Source organism: Mesoplodon bidens (assembly GCF_964165515.1).
Source record: "Mesoplodon bidens genome assembly, chromosome: X".
NCBI classification, from domain to species: Eukaryota; Metazoa; Chordata; class Mammalia; order Artiodactyla; family Ziphiidae; genus Mesoplodon; species Mesoplodon bidens.
The window spans coordinates 113,572,477-113,589,725 of NC_138163.1; the positions used below are offsets into that span (position 1 = coordinate 113,572,477).

The 17,249-nt window shown below is 39.1% G+C and overlaps 1 protein-coding gene across 5 annotated transcripts in view; it reads right to left on the bottom strand.

Moving 5' to 3' along the window:
- The window catches only part of GK (glycerol kinase), a 75,515-nt gene that overhangs the window by 9,005 nt on the left and 49,261 nt on the right, over window positions 1–17,249 (bottom strand). For all 5 annotated transcript variants that reach the window (XM_081222367.1, XM_081222366.1, XM_081222365.1 and 2 more), the window contains 6 exons: window positions 5,183–5,261; window positions 3,869–3,965; window positions 3,121–3,205; window positions 2,462–2,582; window positions 2,208–2,351; window positions 576–656 (listed from right to left, as the gene is read on the bottom strand). In XM_081222367.1, coding sequence (XP_081078493.1) covers window positions 576–656; window positions 2,208–2,351; window positions 2,462–2,582; window positions 3,121–3,205; window positions 3,869–3,965; window positions 5,183–5,261 — 607 coding nt within the window. The remainder of the gene's footprint in view (window positions 1–575; window positions 657–2,207; window positions 2,352–2,461; window positions 2,583–3,120; window positions 3,206–3,868; window positions 3,966–5,182; window positions 5,262–17,249) is intronic.

A 17,249-nucleotide genomic window follows, 5' to 3' on the forward strand; every position in this document is an offset into this window, starting at 1 on the left:
AAGAGGTTGAAAAAAAATAGTCCTCTATTTTCTGCCAAGAGCATTTGCCAATTATGACATTTCTAATTTACTATGCTTGGTACTTTTCTTCCTCTGATTCCAATGAGTTCTCATAACATACACTCACTAAGGGCTTGGAAGCAGTCTAGGAAGTAGTGAAATATATTCTGAAATTAATACAGCTTTCGGTTGGTTCAGGTCATGAAGACAGCCCCCCAGAAAGGCAAAGTCAGACACTAAGAAGAAGAAGAAAAAAAAAAAGTCTAGTTGATTTTTTTTCATTAAGAAGAAACCAGAAATAATTTTACTTTTAGAAAACTAAGTTATCAATTGAAGTACCAGGAATAAACTAATAAGGAAAGATATGGCAGAACAGAGTTAAGTATGTATATCAACATAATAATTTACATTTTATGTTTAGAACTTTAAAGTGTTTTCAAAACATTAGAAACTATAACTTACAATAACACTTTTCTTCAGAGCAGCCTTGCTAAGTAAGTATAAATGGCCAGATACTTAAAGAAGCGATTTAACATACTAGGGCAAAGTAGCAATAATAATAAAAACATTTTTACCACTTTCTGAAGACTGAGTTGTAACCCAACCCATTGACTTCATCACAGCTTTCTTCCACGTAGAATAACGAATTTCACTTTCTAGACACAGAAGGTAGGAAAACCACACATAAGAGAGGCAGTTTATTGAGATGTTCTAAGTACCACACTTATGTTCACTCAGCGTTCTTTTTTTTTTTTTTTGCTGCCCCGTGCAGCATGTGGGATCTGACCAGGGAAGAACCCATGCCCCCTGCATTTGAAGCATGGAGTCTTAACCACTGGACTGCCAGGGAAGGCCCTCACTCAGCATTCTTGACAAATGGTTACACATATTAAACTGACGTTTGTTACATTGTATTAAGCTGACATGGAGTTTTACCAGGACTCAGATTCCGGAGAGTACCGTTGCTAGTGACTACCAGTGACTGGGAGAGAAGCTTGCTTGGAAGTTGGAGGGAAATTCAGCCTGGTCTGCACGATGAAGGGAGATGGGGAAACAGGCTACCTGCTAAGACCAGGCCATTCACAAGCAAGTGGTGATGAATTAGAAAGGGGAATCCTACTTGACCTATTTTCTCTTTTTGGGAGGGTGGAGGAGCTTGGGATATCATACAAAATCCACTTTGACGTTATTTTATACATAGGTTTTTAAAAAGGTTGAAAACCAAATTCAGTATATAAAACCTTATTTTCATACACAAATTTAATACAGGTATTGGTCAGAGCTTGTGGCTTAGCCTTGTTTATTACGACAGTAAGTCAAATATTTAATGCTCATTTATTTAAATTGTTGCTGCTTTTGTCAGGCTAGCCCTGCTGTGTTTAAAAGTTATCAGAGGGCTTCCCTGGTGGCGCAGTGGTTGAGAGTCCGCCTGCTGATGCAGGGGACACAGGTTCGTGCCCCGGTCCGGGAAGATCCCACATGCCGCGGAGCGGCTGGGCCTGTGAGCCATGGCCGCTGAGCCTGCACGTCTAGAGCCTGTGCTCCGCAACGGGAGAGGCCACAACAGTGAGAGGCCCACGTACCAAAAAAAAAAAAAAAAAGTTATCAGAATATCCGTTACCCCACATAACCCTGTCCTAAAACTGGCCACTGGCACCAAAGATGATCCGATGCAGACATGAGGGGTCAGTGGCCGATATATCTCCCTTGTCACTGTCAGGAAAGGCTACACTAACAAGCTAGAACTGATAGTGTGGCAGTGTTATCCTCCTACATGAAAGGACTGTAAACACTAGAAGTGAATGGTAAAAAAGTGATTATAGAAGTTTTTTTTTTTAAATAGGGAACTATTCCTCTCATTCACATTCATTCAGTGTATCCAAATATGCTTAGTAGCCAAACCTGAAACAATAGCATTTGATATCTTATTTACTTTCTCAACTTATGAATAAACAGAAAAGCAAACTCTCTCTCACTTTTCACAGTATACCAATCTTCAATCTTTACAAGTACCCTCACCAAAAAGGAACTACTGTATAGCACAGGCAACTATGCTCAATATTTTATAATAACCTGTAAGGGAAAAGAATCTGAAAAAAATAGATATATATGTATGTATAACTGAATCACTTTGCTGTACATCTGAAACTAACACAATATTGTAAATCAACTATACTTCAATAAAAAAAAAATTAAAAAACCAGTACCCTCAGCGTTGATCTGAGGTTCAAACCGCTCCATTGTGACAGCTGACAAGTCCTCAGGTTCCAGACTCCAAACACCAACCCCTTCTGCAGCCCCTGCTGCCATGGCAGCTCCCAGGGCAGTTGTTTCAGGCATCGAGGGCTTCACTGAGGGGAGAGAGCCACATCAGTATCTTTGCAGTTACATATGCCTAAAAAAACCAGTTCTTCCGAAGAAACATTAGTCTTGGAGTTTAAAGGAACGAAGGTTTACTAACCTACTGGGATATACAGAATGTCTGCTTGTAGCTGCATCAGAATTTTGTTGTTGGTCATTCCTCCATCTACCTGCAAATGGCTGAGCGGAATTCCACAGTCGCGGTTCATGGCGTCCAAAATCTTAAATAAACCAATGCAATGAACATAATTAAAGTACTCCATAGTAACATCTCTGAAAATAGCCATCTTCTGCTCAAAAACACTCAAAAGCTCCCCAAAGCCTGCAGAATAAAAATTTAGATTTCTTAGGCTGGTCTTCTAGGCCCTCCTTGATCTGGTTACAACCAACCTTTTCTCTCACCACACCTCTGCACTCACCCCTATATCCAGTCAAGCCAAACAATTCTATTTTTCACCCTGATTTCCTGCCATGGTGCCTATGTTTGTGCAACTATCCCCTTTGCCTAATACACACCACTCAGCATCCCCTCAACTGTAAAATGCCCAGCGCCTGGCAGCTAACAGGAACGTAGAAAGTAATGACAGCTGGGAAAAGAACAAAAACTTGTAGTTATTACATTAATGTTTAGGCAGGCTTAATTTTTGATTAAATATTTAGTAAGCTTATAAATTTTAATAAATTTCTGGCATTAATATATAATTTGTTTAGGAATAATAAAGGTGGATTAAGTACAAGAAAAGGGCCCATATTTATTACCTCTCGAGTTTGGAAACAAACAGCTTCTAATGCAGCAAAAGCAATATGGCATTTATTGGTGAACTGAGTGAGCCCACAGATGATCCTAAAAATACAAAGATTTTTAAGATTAGAGTGGAATAAATGAGTCATCAACTGGAAATGTCCTAAATATGGAAAGACTGAATTTGGTAGGTAGAAATGTACGGGGTCGGGGGGAAATGGACATTAAAAAAAACAAAACTGGACATAAACATTAAGTAGCTTGGAAAGTCCTTATAGTCTACAATGCTGCATCCACATATGAAAAAGTTCAAAATCTATCCAAATAGATGATAATAATATAAAACCAAATCAATATTCATCTAGATGATGTCCCTTTGAGACATAACTTGCAGGTGCCTTGAAGATAAAAGATAATAACACTAACATGAATATGAATATGGCAGGGGCTTAGTTGTCAGATGATTTATAACTTCTTGGAGGTTTTTTTTGGCCATGTCGCGTGGCATGCAGTGTCTTAGCTCCGCAACCAGGGATCGAACCCGTGCTCCCTGCAGTGGAAGCTCGGAGCCATAATCACCAGAACACCAGGGAATTCCCAACTTCTTGGAGTTTAAAGGTTCTGAAATTATACTTGCCAAGTGTAAAAGGTTTCCTCAATACTTTAAAATCATTTGAAAATAGAAAACTATTAACTAATAAGTTATTAGCTAATATAGTAAATAAATCAAGACCGACAAAAGCGTACCTTATTTTCAATTCTTACCCTCTTGCACTGGGCTCCCAATAAGGTGCATATAGTCCTGAAAATGCTGGGACGAAATAGCAGCCATAAGAAGTACCTACTTCTTTAGCAAGTTTCTCTAACGTTAAAAACAAACAAACAAACAAACAAAAATCACTCTACTATATGCTACTTATTTTAGTCAATAAACACACGTGTTTAAAAAATTAGGACAGGGCCTCCCTGGTGGCGCAGTGGTTGAGAGTCCGCCTGCCGATGCAGGGGATACGGGTTCGTGCCCCGGTCTGGGAGGATCCCATGTGCCGCGGAGCGGCTGGGCCCGTGAGCCATGGCCGCTGGGCCTGCGCATCCGGAGCCTGTGCTCCGCAACGGGAGAGGCCACAACAGTGAGAGGCCCGCATACCACAAAAAGAAAAAAAAAAAAAAAAAAAATTAGGACAGAGCTTTTGGTTTCCTATTATTTAGTACAGCAAAATGTTCCTAATTACAGCAGAATGTCCGGAGCAACAAAAGCAAATTTCTCCACATTGAATAGCCCCCAGTAAAATGTAACCCAGCCCAAGAAATAAAGGAACTGGATTAGTTTCGTTAAGGTATTTTAGCTTATTTCCACTATATATATTTTTTTTTTTTGTGGTACGCGGGCCTCTCACTGTTGCGGCCTCTCCCGTTGTGGACCACAGGCTCTGGACGCGCAGGCTCAGTGGCCATGGCTCACGGGCCCAGCTGCTCCGCGGCATGTGGGATCTTCCCGGACCGGGGCACGAACCCGTGTCCCCTGCATCGGCAGGCGGACTCTCAACCACTGCGCCACCAGGGAAGCCCTATTTCCACTATTTTTAAGGTTGCTGACTAGCAGATGAAGAAGTGGCCTTCAGTGTGTCCCTAATCAGAAATGTGTTCCTGATTGTCTCACCTTCAGGCGAAATTAAAGTAGATGGTTCAAAATAATTATCCATTGTCTGAAAATAGCCATATTAATACTTAAATTACAGGTACTGGAGTTTTAATTCTCATTCTAATAAGACTTAAAGCTTTTTCTCATCAGATAAATTTAACTGCAGATTCTGGCAATCTTTGGTGTTCAGTTTTACACTTGGGTGATTTTTATGCCCTACCATGCCAGTTTATTAATATCTACCACTAATCATGTCAATTTGTTGTTTTATAAATCTTCACAAAATAATCTTTTATGTGTAAATCAAACTCATAATAGGAATTCATATAGTTTAATGTCACATACGGGGCAAAGCACATGTATTAACAGACTGCAAGGGTAAAAATATTTAAAATTCTTATTATGTAGATTCTAGCCCTTTGTTAGAACATACTCACCAATTTCCTCAGAGGTCTTTATAATTCCAAGATTGTCCCTTAGCCAGCGAATAACAGCACCGGCTATAGCTACGGAACCCTATGGGAATAAAGGAATCCGAGAGAGACTATATGTTATCACAATAAAAAGCTTTTATTGAGCATATTCTCTGTGCATGACACTACCAGATGAAAAAAATTCAAAAATTTCAACATTGGGATTTCTACAAATATCATAAACTAGGTCTTTTACTACAAATATTGTTTATCTAGGGCATTACAGAAGTCTTTCATGTGCCAGTAGGTGGACATCAGTGTGTTGATCAATTTGCTTCTTGTACAATTGTTCTATCTGTTGCTAAACTACTGAGGTATATTATCACCCAGAGTACATTCCCATCTTATCCACAAAGTTATTGGGAAAGGCCACCCTGAGAGTTTTTTCAAGCCCATTTCCCATAGCTAACATTATATTAAATCTAGCAACCACAATAAAAAAGTTAGCAAAGAAGCTAACTACAAAGTAATTATTCTTTCCAACAAAATCACCAAGGGATGGGGTTTGGAGTCAGATGAACTGGTTTGAGTCTGAGCTCTACTTCTTAACTGCTATGTGATCTTAGGCAAATTAGTTAGGCTTTCTGAGACTCCATTTATTCAACTATATAATGGTGGTGACTACAACAACAGTTACCTAAAGAAATTACGATGAGGCTCAATACAGGAAGTATACAGGAGTACACAGGAAGGTTCTTACTGAATGTAAATATTAGCTTCTTTAATTCTTTAAGTGTTAAAAAAGTATCAGCCAAATTCCATTGACTGATGTATGGGTAAATAAAATGTAGTATATCCCCACAGTGGAAAATTATTTGGCCATGAAAAGACATGAAATTCTGCTACAACATGGATGAATCTTGAAAACATTATGCTATGAAAGACCATATATTGTATGACTCCATTTATATGAAATGTCCAGAATATGCAAATCCAGAGAGACAAAGGGTTGGTTAGTGCTTGCCTAGGGTTGAGGTGATGCAGTTATTCTTTGGGGTGATAAAAATGTTCTACAGTTAGACTGTGGTGATGGTTGCACAACTTTGTGAATATACTAAAGAACATTGAATTACACACCTTAAAAGAGTGAATCATGTGATATGGCAATTACATCTCAATAAAGATGTTTAAGGGCTTCCCTGGTGGCGCAGTGGTTGAGGGTCCGCCTGCCAATACAGGGGACACGGGTTCGTGCCCCGGTCTGGGAGGATCCCGCGTGCCGCGGAGCGGCTGGGCCCGTGAGCCATGGCCGCTGAGCCTGCGCGTCCGGAGCCTGTGCTCCACAACGGGAGAGGCCGCAACAGTGAGAAGCCCTCGTACCACAAAAAAAAAAAAAAAAAAAAAAAAGATGTTTATAAAAAGATTCTGGGGGCAAAAGAAGTATCAGCAAAAACCATTAGGAATTCCAAAAAAAAATAGTTTTTTGGTTCTGATGTTTCATTCATATGGATTATTTTTTCCTTCTTTTTTTCTTCATATAGATTATTAATGTAAATTACTTCCACAGAGTCACCCCAAACCAAAACATCAGGTAATATTAAGTGTAGGAAGCAGAATGTTTTTTATATGTCACCTGCCTCCCTGTCCCCAGTTAAATTAATTGAATTACAAATGGTTACCCTTTCTTGCCATCTGTTTTCAGGATGTAAACAAACTAGATGCTGAACATGTTGATACATCCTATCATTCATAGCTGCTATGAGAACAGGTCACTAAATGCTACTGCAAAGCTGGCAAAACATCGCAGTTGCTCTTTTTATACAGTGAATTTTCAGCTATAAAAAATTATTTGAGGAACAGATTTGACATCCCTGTGCAAATATAACCAGACTTTAAAAATGGGACAAAGACAATTCAGCAAACACCTGACAAGGGACTCTAATCCAATGTTTCTCCCACCCCAAAAAAGAAAGTTCTTAATACACTTCCTAATTTTGATATATTATATATTTAGGTACAGCGTGGGACCATCAAGGAGAACTAAGTAAATTGTTTGCTTTTGGAGACAATAGTTCAACTCTCACACATCCTTTGGAAGCGAACAATTCAGAGATAGTAGCTGCCAAAGGCTAGAAAATATATAAGGTTTTCTAGAACAGTGCTGTTTAATAGAAATATAATGTGAGCCACACATGTAATTTAAATTTTCTAGTTATCATATTTAAAAAGGTTAGATTAATCATAATATATTTTGCTTAACCCAATATATTAAAAATATTATCATTGCAACATGTAATCAATATAAAACTTGAGATCTTTTATTTGTATATATTTCACTAAGTCTTTGATATCAGGTATATCATTTATGCTTACGGCACATCTCAATTTGGACTAGCCACATTTCAAGTGCTCAGTAGTCAGGTGTGGCTAGTGGCTACCATATTGGACAGCACAGTTCTAGATCTAAATGGAAAAACAGATGTTCTATACTCTTAAAAAGACACTGGTCCGGGGCTTCCCTGGTGGCGCAGTGGTTGAGAGTCCGCCTGCCGATGCAGGGGACACGGGTTCGTGCCCCGGTCCGGGAAGATCCCACATGCTGCAGAGCGGCTAGGCCCGTGAGCCATGGCCACTGAGCCTGCGCGTCCGGAGCCTGTGCTCCGCAACGGGAGAGGCCACAACAGTGAGAGGCCCGCGTACCGCAAAAAAAAAAAAAAAAAAAAAAAGACATTGGTCCTACGTGGCATCTAACCACGAAATGTGTATATTTCCAATAGTTTTAGGTGAGTAAGTAATGAATTTTAAAAAGCCACTGAGCTAGAAGTCTAGTGGAGTGGTCTTGCAGCTACCAGCTAGTGGAACTTTATATTTCGGGAAATCAAATGCCCATGTACCTCATTTCCACTGAAAAGGGCAGGATGTTTACATGCTCAGTTTTTTTTGAGAGGAAGCAATGTGGTTGCAGTAAAAGGAAAATCAAGGTTTTCATTAAAGGTAACTGGTTGAGGACCAGAGGGCATTATTTTAGATTAAAACAATAGAAAAAAAATTCAAAGCCACTGTCAAGGCTCCAGAAGAAAATTATTCTAAATTTGGTCAGCAGGAGTACACAGGAGTGTTCTGTTACTGAACAAAGAAGTAGGTTCAATATAAAAAACACTTATCTGAAAGAAGTACATAATTTTGGTATCAGGATATAACACTTGGTATAGCTTTTAAAAAATTAATAAAAATAAGAGGAATCTCCAAATTCACAAAAGATGTAGTCTTCTGAATCCAGAGGCAGGAGATAAAGTGGAAGATGGTATAATGCTTTGAAGATGGGCAGAAAAAAAGAGTACAGGAATGGAAACCTAAAATGATAGATAGAAGGTGACTGTCTACTTGCTATCAAATAAGTTACCGTCAATTATATCATAAATATAAACATTCAGTACTTCAGCTCACCAACTATAAATATGAATCAACCCTTATTCTAAGTCACGATCCACTGGGAAAGCTGCACACAAACCTAATAGTGGTTCTCTAAGAAAAACATAATAGAAATGAGAGGGTAAAAAGAAGAAGTTCTATGACAACCGGACAAGAGAAATAAATTACTCGAAAACTAGACACATAGCCTGCAAACTGAAAGGCTAAGGAACAGGCTATGCGAAGACTAGATTAAAAATAATCAAGTAGATCTGATATAATGCCATAGCAGGCAAACATACTTTCCCTCAAAAGCTCCTTGACATGAATGCCACTGCCATGAACAGTATCTGTATAAAGTAGATATTTCAGGATGCAGGATGTATCTTACAATGCAGTTATGGTTAAAATCAGTAAGTGTGGAGAAAAATTATGTAAAATTAAGATTATCCTTAAATTGCTTAAAATCAACCATTAGGCACAGTAAACATAGTTTTGTGTATGCTACAGTAATATGTAACACTACATATATAACTTATATTGTACTTAACTTCTGTATGATTACAAATGCAAAATCTAACTCTATAGCATTTTTAGTTGCAAAGAAAAGAGAACAGGAGCACAGAGTTGAATTGGGGAAGCATTCATGAAATGTAATCTGCATCATTAATACTTCGATAACCAGTTAGGGAATTAAAAATAAAAGCACTTATTGCTCAGAAAGTACACTTTCCAAGAAAGTACCTTAGAAAAGTCCATAAACAATGTTTATAGGCCCCCATGATCCCCGCCTCCTGCTGTTCATGGCCTTCCATGATCCTTTCCCTTTGAGTGAGGTGGGACTATGACTTGCTTCTAACCAACAGGACATGTCAAAGGTGATGGGACGTATGTGATGATGTGCATGTGATTACGTTGCATAAGATCATCACACCTGTTTTCTGGACTCTCGCCCTGCCTTGCTGGTGTTAAGTCCTCACATGGGAAGGAACTTCAGGCGGCCTCTAGGAGCTAAGGGCAGCCTCTGGGTGACTGCTAGCAAGAAACTGAAACCCCCAGTCCTACAACCACAAGGTACTAAATCTGGCCAATAATCTGAGTGAACCTAGAAGCAGATGGAGCCTCAGATGAGACTGTAGCCTCAGCCTACACCTTGACTGCAGCCTGGTGAGACCCCGAGCAGAGGATCCAGCTAAGCTTTGCCTGGACTCCTGACCCCTGGAAACTATAAGATAATACATGGGTATGGTTTTAAGCCACTTACATCAGTGGTAATATTGTTATGCAGCAACAGTTAACTAATATATGAGACTTATACCTGAAATGGAATATCTGGCTGAAGAGGGATGAAAAACTCCCAAAACAAAAACTTAACACTATAATCACAAATCATACCAAAGAGAGGAGAAAAAGGACATTCAAAGAAAACAGTGGGGGTGGGATATAAGGAATCCTCTTTGAAGTTCATGTTTAAATAGACAAAAATGGCATAACATAGGATTTGGTATATAAACAATATTTATTAAGTGTCTGCTATGTGCCAGCCTCTGGGATAGAGTGGTGAACAAGACAGATTAATATTCTGACCTCAGGGAACTTATATCCTAGTGACAGAATACAGAACATGGAAGTCTCAAATCCAAAGTAAGCTCAAGTTCATAATCAGATTAAAGGCCCCCAAAAGAATTTTGTTTCGTGAAATAACATTTAGAAAAAGAAGATGAACAAGGTAGGGAAAAGCACAGTTTGGGGAAGGTAGTGCACAGATGGCAGAGGGAAGGCAGAACTACTCGTCCTATTTTGGTAATCCTTGGTCTATTTTGCTTCAGTATCTTCCACCACTAAGAAAATTTTCCAACTATTAAGAGTGGGACAGGGCTTCCCTGGTGGCGCAGTGGTTAAGACTCTGCCTGCCGATGCAGGGGACACGGGTTCGAGCCCTGGTCCGGGAAGATCCCACATGCCGCGGAGCAACTAAGCCCGTGCGTGTGACTACTGAGCCTGCGTTCTAGGGCCCGCGACCCACAACTACTGAGCCCATGCACCACAACTACTGAAGCCCGCATGCCTAGAGCCAGTACTCCAGCAACAAGAGAAGCCACTGCAATGAGCAGCCCACGCACCACAACGAAGAGTAGCCCCGGCTTGCCGCAACTAGAGAAAGCCCGCACGCAGCAATGAAGACCCAGTGCAGCCATAAATAAATAAATGTTTATTTTTTAAAAAAAGAGTGGGACAAATTTTAGCAGTTTAATATGAGTTTAAAGTCTCAAAACACCTGAAGCATCAGGTGTCCCAATTCCTTTTTACTAATAATGAAGTAAGAACCCAGAGATGTTAATATTCTTGGTGATAAAAAAGAGGTAAACATCCCTATCAACAGAGATGGATGAGTTTGCACTTTAAAAATCACCTGTCCTGGGGCTTCCCTGGTGGCGCAGTGGTTAAGAATCCACCTGCCAATGCAGGGGACACGGGTTTGAGACCTGGTCCGGAAAGATCCCACATGCCTGCCGTGGAGCAACTAAGCCCATGAGCCACAACTACAGAGCCTGCGAGCCACAACTACTGAAGCTCGTGCACAGCAACAAAGACCCAACACAGCCATAAATAAATAAATAAATAAACTACATTGTTTACAAAAAAAATCACTTCTGGCCCTAACAGAGGATAACAGGCAAAACGTAAAAAGAGAAAACCAAATCAACACATGCTAACTCAGATAGAGAATAGCATCGATGTGGACAGAAACAGAAATGCACGGCTAAGCAGGATTTGAGGCCACAGGCATGATGGATTGCGAGTCATTTTTCTGTGTGTGTCAGGGAGCAGGAGTGGTGGCCGGAGCTGACTCCTGCAGAGGAAAGGGATTCGAAGTGCTTGGTGTAAGATCAGGAAGACTGTCAGTGCCTGAAGCCAGGGGCTAGGTAGTGCTTTCCTGCTTGTGTAGGGGTACTGGAAAACAAGCAATTGTCTACATGCTGACTAGGGCTATTGCCTTAATGGAAAATGAGTCTGGAAGGGAAAATTCCAAAATACATGAAGAAATCTATTATTAAAACATCAACCATGGTATCGGGAAAATAGAACAGCTACATGCAAGAGAATCAAACTGGACTACTTTCTCACACCATATATAAAAATAAACTCCAAATAGATTAAAACCTTAAATGTAAGACCTGGAACCATAAAACTCTTAGAAGAAAACACAGGCAGTATGCTCTCTGACCTTGGGTCTTAGCAATACTTTTTTGAATCTGTCTCCTCAGGCAAGGGAAACAAAAGCGAAAATAAACTAAAAAGCTTTTGCACACTGAAGGAAGGTATCAACAAAACGAAAAGGCAGCCCACTGAATGGGAGAAGATATTTGCAAATCATGTATCTCATAAGGGGTTAATATACAAAATATACAAAGAACTCAAATAACTCAACATCAAAAACAAACAATTTGATTAAAAAACTGACAGAGGACCTCAGTAGACAGTTTTCCAAAGAAGACATATAGCTAGTCAATAAACACATGAAAAGGTGCTCAACATCACTAATCATCAGGGAAATGCAAATCATAACCACAGTGAGATCTCTTCATACCTGTCATAATGGCTATTATCAAAAATAACACAAACAACAAGTGTTGGCGAGGGTGTGGAGAAAAGGGAACTCTTGGACACTGTTGGTGGGAATGTTAACTTGGTGCAGCCACTGTGGAGAGCAGTGGGGAGGTTCCTCAAAAAAATCAAAAGTAGAGCTACCATACGATACAGCAAATCCACTTCTGGGTATTTTTCCAAAGAAAACAAAAACACTAGTTAGAAAAGATATATGCAGCCCTACATTCATTGCAGCACTATTTACAATAGCCAAGATATGAAAGCAACCTAAGCATCTATTAATAGATGGATAAAATGGATAACTTTATGATATATATAAAATGGAATATTATGACATCTTGCCATTTGTGAAAATATGGATGGACTTGGAGGGTATTGTGCTAAGTGAAATAAATCAGACAGAGAAAGAAAATATAGCATGATTTCACTTACATGTGGAATCTAAAAAATAAAACAAACGAATAAACATAATAAAACAGAAATAGACTCATAGAAACAGAGAACAAAATGCTGGTTGCCAGGGGGTAAGGGGGTAGCAGAATGAGTGGAATAGATGAGGGAGATTAAGAGGTACAAACTTCCAGTTATAAAGTAAACAAGTCATGGGGATGTAATATACAGCATTGGGAATATAGTCAGTAATACTGTAATAATTTTGTATGGTGACAGATGCTAACTAGACTTACTGTGGTGATCATTTTGTAATGTACAAAAATACTTAATCACTATGTTACACACCTAAAACTAATGTAATATTGTAAGTCAATTATACTTCTAGTAAAAATTGATTAAATTAAAAAATATATATGCTTTGTATATATACTATATAAATTAGACATTACAGCATATCATATGCTAGCTTGCAAGCATCACTTCTAATGAAAATGTATGGAAGGGGAAAAAATGACATCAGTCAACAAAACATAACATCTGGAATAGAATCCATTCCAATCCAGTGGTTAGGACTCTGCACTTGTACCGCAGGGAGCACGGGTTCAATCCCTGGTCGGGGAACTAAGACACTGCGTGTCCGCAGCACCGCCAAAAAGAGGAAAAAACAACAACAAAACAAAACAGTAACAACAACAAAACACAAAGAGGTAGATTAAGGTATGATTTCCATGAAAAAAAACCCCATGGATTACAAATTAAAAGAAAAGAGAAATAAAATCAGGTGGACATGAAAAATAACCAGTTAAAGATTCTAGAAATGAAATTACTGAGTGAGATTTAAAAATGTAATAGATGAGATAAACTGTAGAATAGACAGAGAAACTAGGCAAAGTAGTGTTCCCATATACTGCTGGTGATATTTACACATGGTAATGAAAAAGAATGGAACAATAGCTATATTTAACAACACAGATGAATCTCCCAAATAAAATGTTGAGTGAAAGAGGCCAGATCAAAGATTGCATACTGTATTACTCAGTCTCTCTCTTATATTTTTAATATATAAAGTATTAACAACATGCAAAACTAACCTCCGTGTTTAGGGTTACACATTTAAGCGTTAGAATTGTAAAGAAAAGTAAGAAAGTGATCATAATAAAAGTCAGGGCAGGGTTAACTTAGGGGAAAGGGAAGAGGATGTGATTGGGAGGGGCACATAGAAGGCTCCTGGTAGTTTTCTGTTTCCTGACCTGGGTGAAGTTACATGGGTCTTCTTTTTGTAATAATTTGTTAAGCTGTACATTGATGTTTTATGCACTTTTTCTATACATGTGTTACATTTCACAATTAAAACATTTTTGTTTTGTTTGTTTTAAAGAGAGAATTTGGAAATGTAAGGTAGATACTGAGAAACTCACCAGGGATGCAGCACAGAGAAACAAAGAGATTAAAAATATATAAAAGGGCAGTTAAGAGACATGGAGGGTGGGTTGGAAGGTTCCAATATCCGTACAATAGCAATTCCAGAAGAGGATGGAGGTAATGGTAGAGAAGCAATATTTGAAGAGATAATTGCTGAGAATGTTCCAGAACTGAAGACAGACTTGTATCCAAGTACCTAACAGAATAAGTAAAAATAAATCCAAACTCAGGCACGTCATAGTAAAACTACGGAACATCAATGATAAGGATATAACGTTTAAAACTTCCAGATTATCTATCTACAAAGGAACCACTTTTAAATCAGAACAGCGAAGGTCTCATCAGCATCAAAAAATGGCCAGAAGGGATGCAGGTAAAGCAACTGAGTTTTATATCCACCCCAGAGAGAGAGCAAAATAAAGACAAACTTAAAAAAGAATAGGCTCACCACACCAGACTCTATGAACTACGAAAGGCTATCCCTCAGCAAGAAAAAACTGGGGGTTGGAGGACGGTATAAAAGGTATGGGACCAAGGAAATGATACTGGACACAGAAATTGACAAAATATGTCAATTGATATGATTTATGATTGACTGAAAACAGTATGAATTATTGAATGTTTAAGAAAAAGGGGAAATGAACATTTTAAACTCAATAACATGATTATGGATGGAGGTGGCAAGGGTAAAGCATCCAAGGTCCTCATCATGGTTGGGTGGTTATTAAAAATACTAAACAATTATAAGCACTCTTAGAAAAAGATATAGTTATTATTTTGAAGGTACTACCAAAAAACCCCAAAACAACAACAAAAAATGAGAAGTGCATTATGTTGCTTCCAAATCAGCAGAGGGAGAATGAAAGAAGACTAAAAACTAAGAGGGGTAGTTATAGTTTGTTTTCAAAAAGGGTAGAAAGTTACTTTTTGAATACCTCAGATTGCCAAGCCTAACAACAATCTGTCAAATGAAAGAAATGGGTATTAAATATCTGCTTTGTAAGCACTTTAACCCAAAAAGGAAGCAGTGTGACCAGGTGGAATTTGCATGAATTCACTGAGAAAAAGTTTTACCCACCTAACTTTGTTCTCTGCACTCTTTTTTGATTTTCTTAATTTTACAAAATGTTTGTTAACTGAAAAGAATTCGGAAAAGAAAAAAGATTCTATCTATTGCTGTTAATATACTAGTGTGTGTGTGTTGTGGCCAAGTTGCTAGGTTAGTAGAAGGGTGTGACATGGGAGATACAGTGAAAAGAACAGTGGACTTGGTAGACTGGAGCCCTGAATACTCAGATTTACAAGGAAGGAGATGGCACAGTGGAGCAGCCTAGGCATCTAGACTTTGATGCCCAATAACTGGGATTTGCACCAAGGATTGGCTACTTACTAGTTGTCAAGCTACCTTGGCCAAATGACTCCAATTTCACTTGTCTTCTTCATGTATAAAACAAGGGGATAGCAGGGTGTAGCAAAGCCTGTTGTCATCTAATCCACTGCCCCTCTCTGCTTTAAAATTCTATGAAACTAAAAAAAAAAAATTACATGAATCAAAACGAAATCACATGGGGCTTCCCTGGTGGCGCAGTGGTTGAGAGTCTGCCTGCCGATGCAGGGGACACGGGTTCAGGCCCTGGTCCGGGAAGATCCCACATGCCGCGGAGCGGCTGGGCCCGTGAGCCATGGCCGCTGAGCCTGCGCGTCCGGAGCCTGTGCTCCGCAACGGGAGAGGCCACCACGGTGAGAGGCCCGCGTATCGCAAAACAAAACAAAACAAAAAAACTGAAATCATAAAGCTTACCAGTCTCCAGATGAGACAAAACTGGAAGAGGAACAGTGTGAAGAGCGAAAAAGCATTCAGATTGTGTCAGAACAGGCTGAAATTACTATCCTGAAATTTAACAGGAAGAAACAAAGACCTCAATTTAGATTAACAAAAGATCGTCTGTGCAAATACAAAATGGCATCGACTTGGCTTGATAATAATTCATTTGAAAAACAGCTAGGTATTTTAATATATGTTCCTGGAGCCAGTGATATGATGAGGTTATTAGACTAAATTAATGAACACTCAGGCTAGAGTAGCAGAAACAGTGTTTCTAGTCACGGAGGCACAAATCCCACAGTGGGGATACGTCATTTTATTGTGCTTCACAGGTACTGTGTTTTTTACAAATTGAAGGCTTGTGGTAACCCTGCACAGAGCAAGTCTATTGGTGCCATTTTTCTAACAGCATTTGCTCACTACTTTGTGTTTCTGTGGCACATTTTGGTAATTCTCGCATTTTTTTCAAACTTTTATTATTATAGTTGTTTAAGGTGATCTGAGATCAGTGATTTTTGGTGTTGCTATTGTAATTGTTTTGGGGTGCCATAAACTGTGCCTATATAAGACGGCGAACTTAATGATAAATGTGTGTGTTCTGACTGTTCCACCAAGTGGCCGTTCCCCATCTCTCTCCCTCTCCTCAGGTCTCCCTATTCCCTGAGACAGAACAATAACGAAATTAGGCCAATTAATAACCCTGTAATGGCCTCTAAGTGTTCAAGTGAAAGGAAAAGTCACATGTCTCTCACTTTAAATCAAAAGCTAGATAGAAATAATTAAATTTAGTGAGGAAGGAACATCTAAAGCTGAGCCAGGCTGAAAGCTCGGCTTCTTGCTCCAAATGGTTAGCCAAGTTGTGAATGCAAAGGAAAAGTTCCTGAAGTAAATTAAAAGTGATACTCCAGTGCACACACAAATGATAAAGAAGTGAAATAGCCTTGTTGCTGATATGGAGAAAGTTTGAGTGGTCTGGAAAGAAGATCAAACCAGCTACAACATTCCCTTAAGCCAAAGCCTAATCCAGAGCAAGGCCCTAACTCTCTTTAATTCTGTGAAGGCTGAGAGACGTTAGGAAGCTTCAGAAAAAATGATTGGAACTAGCAGAGGTTGGTTCATGAAGTTTAAGGAAAGAAACTGTCTCTGTAACGTAAAAGTACAAGGTAAAGCAGTAAGTGCTGATGTAGAGGCCACAGGAAGTAATTCAGAAGATCTAGCTAAGACACCTTCATTAATGAAGGGGGCCACACTAAACAACAGATTTTCAATGTAGATGAAACAGCCTTATACTGGAAGAAGATATATCTGAAACTTTCATAGCTAGAGAAAATAAGTCAATGCCTGGCTTCAAAGCTTCAGAGGACAGGCTGACTCTCTTGTTAGGGGCTAACGCAACTGGTGACTTTAAGTTGAAGCCAATGCTCATTT